Source organism: Mercenaria mercenaria, chromosome 13, assembly GCF_021730395.1.
Source record: "Mercenaria mercenaria strain notata chromosome 13, MADL_Memer_1, whole genome shotgun sequence".
In the NCBI taxonomy this organism is placed as follows: Eukaryota; Metazoa; Mollusca; class Bivalvia; order Venerida; family Veneridae; genus Mercenaria; species Mercenaria mercenaria.
The window spans coordinates 14,209,549-14,227,770 of NC_069373.1; the positions used below are offsets into that span (position 1 = coordinate 14,209,549).

At 31.5% G+C, this 18,222-nt stretch overlaps 1 protein-coding gene across 1 annotated transcript in view; it reads right to left on the reverse strand.

The window, feature by feature from the left end:
• Window positions 1-815: 815 nt before the first annotated feature.
• Window positions 816-18,222, reverse strand: part of LOC123529743 (synaptotagmin 2-like) — a 32,542-nt gene continuing 15,135 nt past the window's right edge. Inside the window, exon 10 of the mRNA XM_045310257.2 lies at window positions 816-4,596. Coding sequence (XP_045166192.1) covers window positions 4,522-4,596 — 75 coding nt within the window. The 3' untranslated portion in view covers window positions 816-4,521. The remainder of the gene's footprint in view (window positions 4,597-18,222) is intronic.

The following is an 18,222-nucleotide window of genomic DNA, read 5'->3' on the forward strand; positions in this document are numbered from 1 at the left end:
GAGATTAAAATTTTCCGGTAACACATGGTACATAATCAGCAGCTTTATCTTTGCGTCATAGAAATGTTCCGAAACAATCAATTCTTGTTATTATTCTTATGAAAACGAATAAGCAACAATAGCAATGTATAAAATAATTAAAAGCTTTGTATTGCACGGAAAACAAACAGTTACGCCGGTCTAAAGCTGTTTCATCTACATAAGTCTATTCAACGTGGAAGTATTAGAACTGAATTGATAGAAAATTGAAAAAAAGATTGATAAAAGGATGCTACACATCCAGAACAAAACTGAAAAGTTATCAAGAAATCATGAGAAATGTTTATTACTGTTTTTATTGTTTACTGCCGCTGGGTCCCTTTTCACGCTTTGAAATAGGGAACATTTCAATTTGACAACAGCTTCCAATGTAAAGATAAGTATGTTTAACTGGTAAAACCTACTTAAAAACGATGGCCCATATTTAGCTATTAAGTCTAGTTCTGTAGCAAAACTAATGCATATCACCAAAGCTGAAAGAGGATGATGCATAGGCACTTCATTAGAAATATATCAAGTTAGCTTTTTGACAGATGCTAAACAGCTCTCCACATAATATCACTTACTCTGAATCTTGTGTACTTAAAACCATCCTAAGCTTATAATATTCAATGTTTGTTCAAACAGAAAAATTACAATAATCTTGTACTATTAAAAGCTGCCCTTGAACTAAAGTTGATAGATTTTTTTTTTTTAAATTACATCTGGATCAAGTTGCCTAAAACTTTAACTTTATGTTGGCTGACTACAAGGAATACATCACTAGATCTGGTAAAAAGATGACCGTCCTAAATCTGCTACAAACCAGGAAAGTCAATGTTTTTATATGTACTCTGGTGTATTCACATCAATAGGTGATGATCAGATATCAAGTAAAGTTATCCCATGGACAACTTATCCACTGGATAAGTTCAAGCAACTCTGTCCTGATCTCCTTTAAAAATTCAACAAATTTGTCAAAATGTTGAAATTTAATAGTAATAACAAAATCAGCATTTAATCTGTAAAACAATACATGCCAAAATATTTTTAAATATTGTTAATTGTTCTTAAACATAACCCTGAAGAATAACTAAAACTTTTCTCTCAAAACAGAGTAGCGTGCTAATCTAATACACTATTACGGCTGATTAAACACATCATGATAGGGTCAAATACATGCTCAGTTTTGCGCGGGTTCAGACAAAACACTTCTATTACACTGGATTAAGGAGATTTTAGTAAAAATTCAAACTAGCATGACCGCTGATGAATGCTTAATAAAAGATAAAAAATAGCTTAGGAGTAGTATATTGATATGAAGAACTGCGATTTATTTCATTGTCAAATACAAGTAGATGAAAAACAAAAAACAAACACATTACAACATAAAAGAAGAATTAATGTCACAAATGTCTTCAAAAAAAGGTTTTGCCTTTATGATTTCAAATTTGTAATTGAAAAATGTTTATGGAAATATTAATATATAAAATTTAAGTTTGGGTTAGAAAAAAAAGAGATGCCAGGAATACATAACTGCTTCAAAAATGTAAAATATTCAAGAAAAATCATTTTTGCTATGTTGTATATTTCCTGGTATAACCAATTTTGAATCTTACAGGATAATTCTTTCTATTACACTGTCAAATTACTGCCAAAGGAAAAAATATTTGCTTTTTTCATCACTAAATCATTTGTAAGTTTACTTAGAATTTAAATTACACAATGTTATACAGTGAATTATTTCTATTGTTTTATTTTAAAAAAATCAGTAGGTTTTTTTTTCTCTTGTATATTTAGTCATAATCATCAAAATATGCATGCAAATGCATGCACTATAAATTTTTATAAACTTTGATTTTACAATTTAACTGAAAGACAAAACAAATGGCCCGAAATTTTTTTTAACTATCTGAATTATCACACTTTAGATAAATACAAAAAATAGTTCACTGCCAGCAGCAAAATTTTCTAAATTGTCAAAACAATAATTACATTAACATTTGATTTTAAAATGCAATTTACTAAACAGTAAATGTTTAGGTTATAACATTTTTGGTCCAGCCAATAGGAAAAAAATGTAACCTGTTGCATAAAAACTACTAACAGAAACATACACACATAATCAAATGAGCCGCGCCATGAGAAAACCAACATAGTGGCTTTACGATCCAGACCAGCCTGCGCATCCGTGCAGTCTGATCAGGATCCATGCTGTTCGCTAACGGTTTCTCTAATTGCAATAGACTATGAAAGCGAACAGCATGGAATCTGAACAGACTGCGCAGATGTGCAGGCTGGTCTGGATACATGCTGGTCGCAAAGCCACTGTTGGTTTCTCATGGCGCGGCTCAAATGCATAGCTATGTAAAATAATCGATACATCTAACCTACCAGTTAATACTGTGTGTTTGTTTGTTTTGAGTTTAGTGCCATTTTTCAACAGTATTCCAGTGTTATGTATGTAATGAGAGACTCTTAACCAAGAACGTGTTCCTAGATTCTCTTCCAAGCACTAACATGTTTTCTGCAAGTATTAAACTGCCAACTTCTTCACAGAGGAATTATTTCGGACACGTCATGTCTTTTATCAAATCATGGACATCTACTAAGTGGATGGGTCCCAGTTGCTATGTAGGGCTGTCATTGATTGGGTCTTAGGCATATCGACGATACTGATATATCGGAAGACAAATATCGACGATACATCGATATATCGATTACAAAGTTAGATTAACAACCAGTTTGTTCATGTGCATGCTATATACCTTCTTGTTATAAGTTAATGTTATTTTTTGTTTTATTGCCTACTTTTCATATTACTGTTTGATTGTGTTGTATTTGTATTTATGAAATAAATAAATATTAATAAAGACTGCTACAGTACAAGTTTAGACATGACCTTTTTAGACAACTTTTGTTATTTTAGGCCACATATTTGCAGACAGAAAAGTTATTTTTCTAGGGATAACGCATGTTTTTTCGTGTTATACATATAACATCTGCAGAATCCCGAGGGATTCTGCAGATAGTTATAACACAAAATGAACATGCGCTAACGTTATTCTAGCATAAAACACGTAAAAACTGATAAATGTATACATTGTCACTCAACGTCATTAAATTTCCACCAAATGCGCAGGAATGTCTGAGTTGTTTATTTACGTTGACGTCATTTCGTTTTGAATTATCCGTTTTGGGGCCAAATGGCGTTTACACTTTGCCACGGAATGCACATATATAAAAAGGTGTTTTAACAGCACACGAGCGTGAGAATCTCCTTGTTAACACATGTTTTCTCTCCTGTTAACACACCCCCGAAAAGTGACAATAACAGCAGTTTTATGCTAGAAAGAGTGTTTATCTGGACAGATTTTTTTTCCTGTAAAATATCGATTTTTAAAAATGAGAATCGATAATCGATCGACCAAAAAATATCATTGATATATCGATATCGTTTCTATCAATGACAGCCCTATTGCTATGTGATCTCAAAGATCATGAAATTACACCAGTTAAATGTCACTTTTTTTATAAAAGATATTGTATATATTCAGTCTCCACACAATTCAAATTTTGCAACAGTTACTGAGCACCCCAAATCATAAATATTTTTTGTTGTTTTTTAGTATAGATTACTATACATCTATGAGAACCATCCGGCTTATATACATATAAAGGCAAAATCAATCAAGATATGCTGAGGTCAGAAAACACAATCTTAACAACAATAAAATTTCTGTAAAGGGCAATAAAAACAATAAAAGTTTCAAGATAAACAAATGATCCGGTGACATCTGGTTATTTCATGTTGTATCATTGTTCTGTAAAAGATTTTAAAAATCTTTTTGAGTCAGCTCTACTTGTTAGTAAATATTCATAATAATACACATGTTTAACACTGCTGAAGGCTGACAGATAAACAGTCTTGTTTATGAAAAAATCTACAAAATAATTAATCAGAAAATCAGTATATATGTACAATAATGTTGCATAGTTATTACTTTTTTTTCTTTTTTTTTTTATATAAATCTTTAAATCATTATATATTGTGGAAAGTAAATCTTGCAAAAATGTATTTTTGATTGCCAACAGACTTAAGACAGTCTGTACTGAATTTGTATTTATTATGTACATTTTTTTTATTCATGAAAAAATGTTTTTATTTAACCTACAATTTGCACTTTGCGTATATAAAACTAATATTGATTCGTGTGATCTATCCACAAATCTATTAAAGCATGTCCACACAGTATTCATTCTGTATAAAATCAAATTTATTTTGATTTTTAACTCTTCTGTATTTTTGTTAATTCCACAGTTAAATCAATCTATTGTTGTTTTTTTTTAATTCAAATTTTATTTTTGTGTGTTAGCTATTGCCGTCATTTCATGGACAGGTTGTTATTTTGTTATTTCTTAATAAACTGGTTTTAGATCCTTGTACACTCCTCCTATTTTTGCAGACTGGTTGTTGTAGTTAAGTAGACTGGTTGCAAATGTTTAGTATATGGGAATTCCATCCACAATTCTCATCCTTCCCTGAGCTCCGGCTTTACGGCAAGTTACTGTGACAACCTAAAAAAATATTTAGAAATATAAAAACATTTGTAAGCTGCAGAAAAAACAAATACATAATATACTTAGGAAGTACAATTATTGAAAACTAAAAATAATAAATTTACAAAATTATTGAATAATAAGTACATAATTATGAGGGTAACATAAAATATACATGGTAAAGTGGTATCATATTTTTTGCACCATCAAAAATCAAAGGAAACTGTTCTGTAATGTAAATAAGCAAATGGTAAGTTGATATTTAATTAAAAAAAAAACTTATTTATTTGGACATACCATTAAATAATACCCATGTAATATCATCAGGCCCCAATTTTTCCTTTTTTTCTATCCTGTAGTGTCCAAAACATTATTAGTTACTTGCTAATTTTCAAAGCTATGTTTTCCTCATCAAAATTAATCAAAATTAAACCATTTAAGGCCATTGATTTTATATCATAAAAGTGACTTCATTAGAAAGTTTGGAAGTCATATTGTTTTGAAAATTTTTCAAAAATCAGCATTAAACAGATACAACTTTAAGTTTGGATTGAATATCATGGGCATTTGTTTGGCTAAATAATGTACACAGGATAATGCCATCTTGACAGCCAATGCATTGGACATGAAAAGTCAATAATGTCCAGTCATGCCTTAGATATTATAGAACTCTCCCAGATCAGCATCAGCACATCACATTTTAGAGTCCCATTTCATCATTACTGAAGGAATATTTTATATATGAACAGTTTTTATTCCTGGGTAGAAAAGGTGCAGAAAATGCACCTATAGTCTGCTGGCACGGCAAGTGATTCTGCCTTTATGATCTGATCATGGTCTGCACTGTTTGCTATTCAGTTAGTAAGTTTTCAGTGAACATCCCTTTGAATAAAAAGTGGTACTGCACAAATTGAATGATGAACCAGTTCATTTTAGAAATTGAGCAGGGTAAAGGTTACAGGCACTGACATCTAGATTTTGGCTAAAAATGATCTTTCTTTGAAATTGAAGTTTGGTCACACTGTGAACATTAGAATATGAGTTTTTGTCTCTAAACTATCTTAAAAATGCCAAACCAAGAGAAAAGAAGGAGCTACGTTCAATAAATGCTTGATGCCCCTGGTGGCATCCTTGTCGATACAAAGCAACCTAAGTCCAAAACAAGGTCAAGGTCAAACTGATGTCAGGTGATGTTTGAAGATGAAGAATGGTCACAGGTTTCATCTGTATTAGTATCAATTCATTCTTGTAAGCGGTACTGATGCTAGACGAAACGGTCCCATTTGGTTAACCAAGAGATGGCCCATATAAAGATATAAAGCAACCTAAGTCCAAAATGAGGTCAAGGTCAAGGTCAAACTGAGGTCAGGTGATGTTTGAAGATGAGGAATGTTCACAGGTTACATCTGCATTAGTATCAAGTCATTCTAGAAAGGAGTATTGATGCTAGACGAAACGGTCCCATTTGGTTAACCTCGGACGGACGAACAGACGGACGGACAGGATGATCACTATATGCCTCCCGCATCAGTAGATGCCGGGGGCATAAAAAAAGATACCCAAGTCAGGAATAAAACCAAAGTCACAGTGGCAATATAAGATTTACCACGATATTGACCAATGCACCTCAGAGGAACACGTATTCAACAATCTTTAAATACATTGTATAGATTTTTATGATTAAGGCAGTTTACCTCTAGTAAAGCGTTACAACACTTTTCAATTTTCAATGTGAAAATTAGTTAAAACAACTAATTCTCATGTGTTTTCATATCATATAGTCTGTCAGTAATTGAGTTTCAAAGCTTTCTTAAGGAATATAGCATTAATCTCCTGATACCTAAAAATATTCTCTTTTTTTGTTGTCGTACATCTTTTATGGCAAGACACATTTTACTACTAGTAACTGCAAACTATAATGATTGATTTTATTTGATACAAGGCAGTCTGAAAGACAGGTATATCCCCCTGCTGCTGTTATGGATAGTGAAAGGGTTGATGGTATTGGGTGGAAGCATTGACCTTGTTAAGTATATTTTATAGTCCATGTATGACATCAATGAATTTGTTCCAAGAGGTATACAGAAATATCACAGGAATAAGTTTAATATAAAAAGAATCATGATCATCAATGAAACTCTGGCAAGTAGATCAGTTATTGAATATGGAAGGCTAAAACCTTTGACCTTGAGTTGTGACCTTGACCTTGAGCTGAAATGACTGACTCCCGATTTCTGCACATTGTCTTGATGAGGTGATCATTTGACCCAAGTTTCATGAAAATCCTTCAGGAGGTTTAGGAGATACAGAGTGGACACAAAATGGAAGACTCAAACCTTTGATCTTGAGTTGTGACCTTGACCATAAGCAAACATGGCTGACTGATGAAGTATGCACATCATCTTGATGAGGTAATCATTTGACCCAAGTTTCATGAAAATCCTTCAACAAGTTCAAGTTATATGGAGCGGACACAATTGTTATGGACGGACGGACGGAAGCAAGGACGGACGGAAGCACAGATGGAGACCATTCCTATAACCCCCACCCCCACTTGTGGCAGGAGATTAATAACAGGATCATGATGTTAAGCTTTGTAAGTGGTAGGGACAATACTTTTGAAATAATAAATTATCTATCATACTTTTAATTTTAGCAAAATTTGTCCAGAAACATCAAATTTGGAACACCATTTTGCGTACTTTTAAAACCCCTCAGGCCCTCATACTTAAAAAGAAGCATTGGCAATATTATAGTGATATTAATAATTGTTTATCAACCAATCTTTACAAATTACCCTTATCATGCTGGACACGACTGATTCTGCCTTTGCGACCAGTGCAGATCATGATCAGCCTGCACATCCATGCAGTCTGATCAAGATCTGCACTGTTCGCCATTCAGTCAGTGTCTTTTTGGTAAGCACCCCTGTTAACAGTTACTTGGTACTTTCCAAATTGAAAGATGGACACGTTCATTATAGAAATTTAGCAGGCGAAGGTTTAAATTTATATAAATCAAAGTGATACTGATGCCTAACAAGAATTCGAAAGCCCAGGTCTTGTTCTATATAGATTTAGAAACATTGCAAAAATCATACAATTTCCATTGAAGGTGGATACACTGTTACTAACATATAAAAAAAATCTACAGCTAAGCTCTTACAGTGTTGAAGGAAATATGACATAAACAAAATGTGTAACCTGTACTTAAACATTCTTGCCAACAATCAAGGGCTTACAGTATCTTGCTACTTTCTATTACAAATCAGACCAGCTAAATGAAGTTAATGTTGACTGCCATTTTAAATTTTTTTGTGAACAACCAAATGTAGAAAATACTGGAGAAAAAATTTAATGACATTCTACTTGCAGCCTTACTCCAGACATTCATAAGCATGAATGAAATATCATTATAGAACACTCTCATATTTACTGTGTTACAGCATGAGTCAGTTCTGGGTTACTGTATCCAAGCTAAGACATAAATTTACATTCATAACATATCAATAACCAGACACATGAGAAAAAAAGTTTCAATGACATTTTATAAACCACTGACATAAATCTTCTCCAAGTCAGCCATCGTGCACAAGTCATTGCCTATGCATGACCTTTCTTTGAAAGTGTCAAAATTATGCAGATAAAATTACAGAGCAACACTCAATTCAACTGCATTTCGCAATCGTTTGCGCATTTCATTCAATGACTTCTTCACGATTATATACTGATGACTAATAAGAAATAAATTTCAAATTAGACATGGATGTCCAATTAGAAAGTTGTTTTTTCTTTCAACAAATCATTATGTTAAATTAAATATGGCTACGTATTATTATCCATGGTCAAATTGATTAAAGCGTACAAATGATTCAAAATGGCCCGCAATCGTAAAGTCTTATTTAGTTCCTAACAATCAATCATTCCCTATATAAACTAATAACAATAATCAGACCTAATTGTATAAAGTGTTAAAAGAAATCCGTGATTTAGTTTCGCTACTACCTGAAAATGTGTGTTTTTAACACGCAGACTAAATATAAATCATCGCTTGTTTAATGTATGCACATAAGTTAGATATCTTTTATCTGATAAAAAATGAATAATGATTAAAATCGAGTAAACATAGGTTGATTTTTTGTCACAATTTTGAACAAACTCAATACATGCTGCAGACCACCCGTATACCACAATGTCACGTGTAAATATTGAAATGTTATATGGAAAGTACCTGACCCCTAAAATCCCTCACTTCTGCTCAAGGATGATATTTACAAAGGGCAGAATTTTTACAGGAAGGTATAGAATTACAAAATTTGAATATTAGTGTTTTGAGTTTGTAATACATGAGACAATGCAATTATTTTCTTTCACAAACTAAATGTTGGAAGATGATAAAGAAAAAATGAATACACTATCAATATTTCAGTATACTTTTTAGTTTACAAATTGTTTAGTCAGAATTCAGATTTATATCCTTGTATATAAAGCACTTTAAGGTTGTTTTTTTAATATTTACAAACCATATGTACATGGAATTTTGATAGACTTCTGGTTAAAACTGAATGAAAATTACTATTTTCCAGTTATCAGACATACTTTGATTCTCAATTTCTTCATATTTCTTGCACAGAAAGACTGAACTTTGGTCTATATTTTTGTAGGATAACTCTGGTTAAAAGTAGCCCCTATTACATGGAAAGAAGTGCCCCCAAAAGGGCAGACTAACTTTACAGGGTATTAAACAACATCTTTAAATGTTTGCAAATGGAAGTATATAGCCATAAAAAAAATTATAATCCCCCAAAACATATCCCAGAATTACCCTGTCTGGCAGTGAGTATTTTGGCTAAAATGAGCTAAAAATAGCTGGAGAAAATCAAAATCTGAAATTTTTCTAGACTTGCTCCAAATAATGACTTTCAAAAACAAAATATTAAAGAAATGTTTTTGCATATTAATATATTATCTACTTTTCATAACAAATGCCACACAAGGATGTTTCTGAGATTTTTTAAGGGCAATTTAAAGATAACAAGAGTGTAATTTTTGCAATTTAATTTAAATCTAATTTTGATCCATTAATTTCTTTACAGATATTGAAATATTTTTATGGTGTGGTGACTGGTTTTTGTCAAAGTCACACTATTTGGAAACAAGAGAGATTTTTTCTCATTTTCCAAAATGGCCAAAATGGCTATAAAATCAGCCAAAAAGCCCAGCAAATACATAAGAAATTCAATTTTAAAACAAAATTTGATTTGGTTAATTCTTTGCACTATGAATTTATAATTTGTAAATAAGTAGAAAAGAAATTTACTGTGTTGATCACATGGTAAAATCAGGATTTTAAATGATGAGTGTAGTTTTTTCTTTACTGTGTTAGACAAATGTGTAAGGATGATATAAAATGACAGGGTTATATATGTACATTACTGTGTTAATCACATAGTAAAATCAGAATTAAATACAATAGGAATATAGTTGTACTTTACTGTGTTAGACACAAGGTACAACTGGGGTTTAAAGGTGGATAATCAGATTTTGGCCATGTAACGGATTTGTTCGAAACTTTAGCATCGGATCATTTACACTTATTTATGTTCACTAAACACTTAATACAAATTAGATTTTCACTGGAGGTATTTTTAAAATTTCATTTTCCTATCCTGGTTGCCCAACCAAGATAGAGTTATTTTATCATAAGTATAAATTTGATAAACATACTTTGCTTAAGGAAATGTATAAATATTAGACATATTGTAATATATTTGTAAAATATTTGCATTAAAAATTATGTATTTAGATGGAATTCATTAGAAACTCAAGTTTGAAAAGTTATTATTACCTCCCTTTGCCTATCTTGGTTGCGCAACAAAAATAGATTGGATATAAATGAATTCAGAAGCTACACACAGCTTTTAAACTTGCATTTTGGTTCAGATTGTTCAATAGTTGATATGTCTATCAAATGCAAATGTAAAACTAGACATTGTATCGAAATAAAAAGAAATACCCAGCTTTTTATATACTTTCATATTAAAGGGGAGTAATTACAAAATTTTATAAAAATAATAAAATATACATTTCAAATAGGAATCTAACTCTATGTAATCGGTCTTTTTGTTCCTTAAATAATTCTCTACCAGAATATACAAAAAGTAAAAAATGTCATTAAATGTTGTTTTAATGTGACTGACCACCTTTAAATGTTATAAGTGTAGTTGTTCTTTATATGTTAGACACAAGGTACAATCTGGCCATATAATAAAAGGAACGTTTTTGTCCTTCACTGTGTTAGTCACATAGTACAAACAGGGTTCACAATAACAGGATCGGTATTCTACTGTGATAGTCACACAGTACAAACAGGGTTCACAATAACAGGATTGGTATTCTACTGTTAGTCATATAGTACAAACAGGGTTCACAATAACAAGACTGGTATTCTACTGTGTAAGTCACATGGTACAAACAGGATTCACAATAACAGGATCGGTATTTTACTGTGTTAGTCACATGGTACAAACAGGGTTCGCAATAACAGAATCATTATTCTACTGTGATAGTCACATGGTACAAACAAGATTCGCAATAACAGGATCGGTATTCTACTGTGATAGTCACATAGTACAAACAGGTTTTACAATAACAGGTTGGTATTCTACTGTGATAGTCACATAGTACAAACAGGTTTACAACAACAGGACTGTAGATGTACTTAACTGTGACAGATGCAAGAATCAATCAGGACATAAAATGATAGGGATGTTGTCACACTTTACCAGATTAGTCACATAGTACAAACAGGGTTAACAATAATAAGATTATTATTACTGTACTTTATGTGTTAGATAAAGCGTAAAAAACAGGGTTTAAAAATGATAAGAATGTAGTTGTACTGCACTGCCTTTTTTCCAAAACATTAAATAGAGTCACATTCTCATTTAAAATTTCCAATCATACAGAAATATTTCTTTTTATTAAAACAAGATCATCTGATCTATTGCCATGCACACAGACAATGTGCAAAATGTTTATAGTACAAAAACAAAGAAATTAGTAAACAAGTTTGACTAGTACTTTTGAATGAGGTGATGCATAAAAATCTGAACGAGGAAGTAGGAAAGTTTAAACATATGTCTCTTGGATCTTGTTTATAGTCCTGCAAAACTTCTGTTGTAGGATTGGTGAGTTACTTAGTACTGATAAAAAGTTTTCCAAGAATTACTGGAATAACTCAATGAAATATACTTGCTGTTTTCGTGTTGAAAAAGATCAATTACATTTTTACTAGTGGGTAAAATTTCAGTTAGATATGTATAATGTAAAAAAAGATTTCTTTATCTTATATGGAAGGTCTCATGAACACCATATACAAATGTACTTCATTTTCATTCATGGACACCATATTGTGGCTATGACACTTGCGAAAATACTGCCTCTGGTGTTCCCTAAATGAAAGAAACCTTTAGTCTGCTGGCAGCAAGTGATTCTGCCTTTGCAACCAGTGCAGACGAAGATCAGCCTACACCTCCCTTTTCATTTGTTTGTTCGGATTTGTTTTTGTAGAAAGGCAAACAATGAAATCCACGGAAATTAGTCCCCTACTAACTAATATCAATGACTTCAGAGTATACTAATTTATTTAACATCCACCCTTCTATATTTCTAAAATAGACTGGTCCATCTTTGAATCTGGGCAGTACCATTTACTATTCAAAGGGGTGTTCACTGAAATACTACTGACTGAATAGCAAACAGTGCAGACCAAGATCAGATTGAACGGATGTGCAGGCTGATCTTGGTCTGCACTGGTTGCAAAGGCAGAATCACTTGCTGCCTAAGGCAGGCTAAAGGTATTGATTTAAATCATTTCTGAGTTCATTTCCTGTTAAAACAAATCCTGATGTCCATACATAGAGAGTTGTGACGTCAAGACTGCATTTGGGCTCAAACCAGAACATCCTCTAGGTTCAGAATCCCACAGCTTAACCACCTGACCACGATTCCCCTTCAGCAGGTGTTAGTAAGCACCCATTTCATTAGCAATCTCATTCATAATTATCATTGAAAACCTTCTTTAGGATTTAACTTTGACAATATATCAAACAAATGTTGTTTTATTTCTTGCCCAAAGTAGTACATTTATATATATTAAACAGAATTTAAGGTATTGGACCCGTTATAGGGTACCTCCTTTTTGAACAGTATTCAATTCCTATGATAAACCTACTTTGACTGCAATTTTCAGGGGGGATGTGGGTTCAAGCCCCACTGGGACCAATTTTTTTTCTCCATATTTTCCTTGTTTTCTAGTAAGTTTTTACTTCTTTCAAGACTTATTATAGATGTATTGTACAAAAGAGGAAAATTTTCATTTTATAAGCGATTTCTTGCTGTTCAAAGTGAATTTACCTCTGAATCAGGAGGGGTAAAGTTAGACATCTTTAAAAATACTGAGTCAAATGCGGTAAAAGTTCTCTATTTTGCCTTCATTCTTTAGATAGACTAGCCACTAACTGTATTTCTATATTTTTCCTTTTTTGACAGATTCAATTTCATAGGGACAAAAGCCAGTCTATTTTAGAGATTTTCACACAGGACTGATGTTGAAATTATTATGATATTGGACATAGGATATAGACTCTAGGAGCTAGTCTATTCTTTATATTACATATTGTGGAAGAAATGCAGGTAGGTTTTACTTCTGCCCTACTTAATTTTTCAATGTTGGAGTTAGAATTCGTCTCATTAAATCTGTTTACTTGAGGCACCCTACAAAAAATGAAATTTACAGTCTTATTTTGTGTTTTATAACTGTTTAACAATAGTTTGATGTTTCTTTTATCAAAATTAATGCTGTAATTAATTCTCTGCAAACGTTTTAGATAGCGGCCATCACATGGAAATTTGTCTCTACTTGAGCTTGAGGAAATTCCATAAATTATACAAAATTTACAAAAAACAGCACAGTAAAAATTGTTTAAAATTTGCAACACAGTGCAAAACATGGTCAACTTTCAGAATATACCAAGCAAATGCCATTTTTTTTGAACATTACTATTAGGGGTCCAATACCTTAAACATACTTTTATTTAAATGAATAAAAGAAACAGAAAATAAAAAAAATCAATTCAATACTCAGTACTGTCCCATCTTTCAATAAACATGATTCTATATTATGTCTTTTTTATGAAAAACAGTCTTGTTTTTTTTTTAATACCAATAGCAGCAGGTTACCTGCAAAAAATTCTGTAACTGTGGACGAAAATAAGTCAATTCAGTTTATTTTAATATTTACATAATTTGTTTTGCCGTTAATTTTTTAAGTACTTAAAAACCCATTTTTTAAAAAATATTATTTAGATGTACTACTCTTACACTATACCATTATCAAATATGACACTAAAATATATGATAGGGAGTCCATTTACATTGATATAAGGTTAAAGATATCAAATGATATATATATATCACAAGGTAAGTATGATCAAGTAGATATCACATTATAACAAATTTGGTATTGTTTTTTGTACACTTTGAGATGCATTTATAAAATCGGTTGTAACAAATCAAACAGAATGTAAAGTCTGCCCAGATCAAGACAGCATAAAATTTTTGATGTTATCATTATTTACAACATAGATGTTAAAAGGATAAGACTAGCTGAAACATATTATACACTGTTCGCCACTAATATAACCGACTATATCTATACAAAATTTGGGAGATATACGATTTCATGTGAAGCGCGATGTCACAAGGAATTTCAAGTCAACGATGATTAGTTAGATATCAAATTAAATGCTGAAGTAACTAAAACCGCATCTTAAAGGAACTTAACATTCCGACTTAAGAGTAGTTAAACAATAACTTGTATTGCGTTACATTTAAGACAATACCAATTATTGTGTTGCAATAATTATTTCTTTTGCCGCAAATTTAGCTAATTACTATGCGCCGGTAAAACATCATGCAATCTGAATATTATTTAACTAATTTCGACAATTGGTAAACAATTACCAGCAAACAGGGTGATAGGTTGATAAAAGACTGTTTTGCAAAAGGGCAAAAACCTTTTGTGTAAAAATAGTTTTGCTGTGATTTTACGAGATTTCAAAGTCAACTTTTTGGTGTCAAATGTATCCAAAATGAGCAGTGTCATGGTTTTTATGCAAAGTAGCGTAAAGTATCGTCCACTGAACGTTGTATTCATCGGCAGTAGAGGGAAGAAGGCCCGAGAACAAAACAGTGTTATGTATGTCAGACTGTACGAAGATAAGACTCCTATCACATTTCAGTCACTTAACACATCTTTTAAAGTAGCAAAATGAAAAAAATCGTATGTTTAAACAGTCACTACCCCTATCATGTACACAAGTTAAAAAAAATCTTTCTCAGATAAATTATTTTATGGAACAACATAAACATTTTACAAATTCTAAGAATATATTCAGTTTTTTTTCAAAAAAACATTTCATAAAATATTTTCATATAAATATTTCATTGCCGCATTTCAGAAGGATTTTTATCTACTCCCCCTCTTAAGAAATATTTCACCAAAGTTAAACTCTCATGAAAATCTGGAATATTAGTAACAACAATTTCAGTAATTTTGATAATATCTCTTTCTTTTCTTTTTGAACCAAAACAAAAATTACTACTAAAATGTGTACATATTTAATTTATAAATGTTATTGTATATTTTTTTTCTATGAAACATGTTAAATTGTACCAATCTCAAGTTTTTATTTTCTGTTATATATCTTTGCTCCATTAAAGTCTGATTTTTTTTTATTTCTATTTCAGAAATTATTGAATCACTATATTTTATACTGTCAGGAAAAATGATTTTTCAAATGATCAACTTCATTTATAAATGTAATCAACCCCACTGTGATCTTTTTTATTGCAAAATATATTCTGATAAAACCAAAGTAAAAATTAATAAACAAAATCTCTAGAGAGGAGTAAATAATTTATTTATTTATTTATTTATTTATTTAAGAGAAGTATTTGTTAAATTTATTTATATTCTTTACACTAGATACTTAAAAACAATCATAACTATCTATAATAATTATAAACAAGAAGTTGCTTTATATATTTATATGATAAAGGATAACGCAAGAATAGAAAGTATATTTTAGAAAGTAGCAAAGAGTTTGGTAAATTCTGGTGACATAAAATGTTTTCAAAAATCAAACTTTCATCAAATTAACAGCCATAGACAGAGGGTACGGGAAATGTAATTTAAAAGAAACAAGTGGAAATTGTATTTTTAGATAACAATTAATAGATAACAATGTTTATATTTCATTGTTTTTGTTTCAAGTACCTACTAGTGATCCACCAATAACAACAGAGGGCACTTAAAATGTCCACTTCAAGCTGCGTTCACGATTGGATCTAACCACTAGCTTGCATTACTTATTCATAAATTATAGAAACTTTGATAACAAAAAATTTATTTCTTCAATATCTTTGCTTTTAATAATGTAAAATTCCTGTAAATTTCTCTAAAACATTTAGCGCTGTTTCACTGAATGGGCAAAGGGAGATAATCAAAACAGACAAACATAGAAACTTTGAAAACCTTCAAATTTCATATGAATTTATCAATTTTGAAGCTAAAATGACAAAAAATCCTATATTAAGATACTTACAAGTAACCATTGACGTAATGCTACTAAGAAAGAGGAAAGATGGAGGAAACAGGACCAATTAAGATAAGACAGTATCAACTTAAATATTATTATTTTCTATCTATTTTCCACTTCATACAAATAGTAACAACTTGATGCTTTTTATCAATCTTGAGCTACATCTCCATCAGGAATAATACCTTCATTGTATGAAAAATGCAGATTAAATAGTTATCTCTAGTCCTCACTTGTAGATAACAGCACTCAAAATGCTGAAATGTACAGCCTAGCATTCTTGGACAATGCTTCTCTGTGTGCATTCATTCCTACAGCAAATCTGCCATAAACATTCAACTTTTACATTTATAAACGACTCCCATATTTTTCATTCAGGCTTTCTGACCCTGTTTATTAAAACATCATGCTATATTTATTTAAGAAAAAAAGAAGTTCTTGTCTGAAAAAAAAACTTTTGCATTGGCAAAGAAAACCAGACAATAAAAGCTTATTTATTGCTTGAATTCTAGTTAAGAACATCATAAAATAAGCAATTACAGTGCTCGCAAAATTTTTAGTTAAATTTCAGAAATTCTTTGAAGTCTTAGACACACCTACGTAATACAAGAAGTTTTGCAGAAGCCTTCTAACACTGGTGTTCACATTTCTTATTTATTCAATTAAGTCTATACATGAGTACCAAATAAAGGGACCTTACCTTCAGTTAAAAGAATAATTTCCAATAATGAATAATTTAAGCTAATATGAACATCTGACACATTCAGTGACAGCATCAACTTTAAATTAATTTTCAATTATGAGTCCTATTATTACTGCACAATGCAATCAACTGTTTCAATTTTACCAATTGAAGGGAGGTAACCACATATGTATGGCAAAACTAATACTGCATGACTTAATTCCCTTCCATCAAGAAATGCAATGGGAATTTTATTCTTCCTAGTATATCACTTGTCTTAGTTTGCCATAACAGTCAGATAGCGAGTCAAAAACCAAAGTGAAAAAAATGTCTTTTACAGAATTTTAATGAGTAAATAATGTAAAGAAATGTCCTAGAGACTATTTTTGTTTCTTTTTGTCTGAGGTAACCAGATGACCTTTGTTTAGATGTTGCATGCAGCCAACATGGAAGGCAGTTTTCATACTATTAGAATTTTTTTCATGTCGAGCTAGCAAAATTGACGTCCCCTTTTATGTTCAAAGTGGCATTTCATGTAACTCACAGTCTATCACTGATAACAGTTACAACAATTATTTAAACATGATATAGACCTTCTCATCATCCAGCTATATATACCTGTATAAATATATTTCTTACTCTTTGAAATAATAAGAATTAAAGGTATCACTGAAGCTGATTATTAATGCAGGTGCTATTTTGATACAGGGAATGTTAAATGTTGCTATCATGGCTTTTGATCTCCAAGTGTGAACTTGACCTTGCTCATGAACTCTACATGTCATCTTGATCAAGTATACAGTTTAAGCTAGTTTTATGAAAATTCTTACAGCACTTTAGAAGATACAGAGCCGACATAAAATAACTGTACCTGAACTTTGACTTCTATGTATAGCATTGACCATGGACCTTCTGACCTAGGTTGTGTGCTCTGTTATGTCTTTATGATGAGTTAGTTTGATGAAAATCCTTCCTGCTCTTTAGATTTTGTTGTTTGTTTTGGGCTTAACGCCATTTTTCAACAGTATTTCAGTTATGTAACGGCAGGCAGTTACCTTAACTGGTGTTCCTGGATTCTGTACCAGTACAAACCTGTTCTCCGCAAGTAACTGCCAAGTTCCCCACATGAAACAGAGGTGGAGGACAAATGATGTAAGACACAATGTCTTTTATCATATCGTCAGGGAGAAAATATGCCCTGCCCGGGGTTTGAACTTGTGACCCCGAGATCCGTAGATCTACACTCTCCCTACTGAGCTAAGTGGGCAGGCGTCCAGCTGTTTAGAAGATAAGAAGCAAC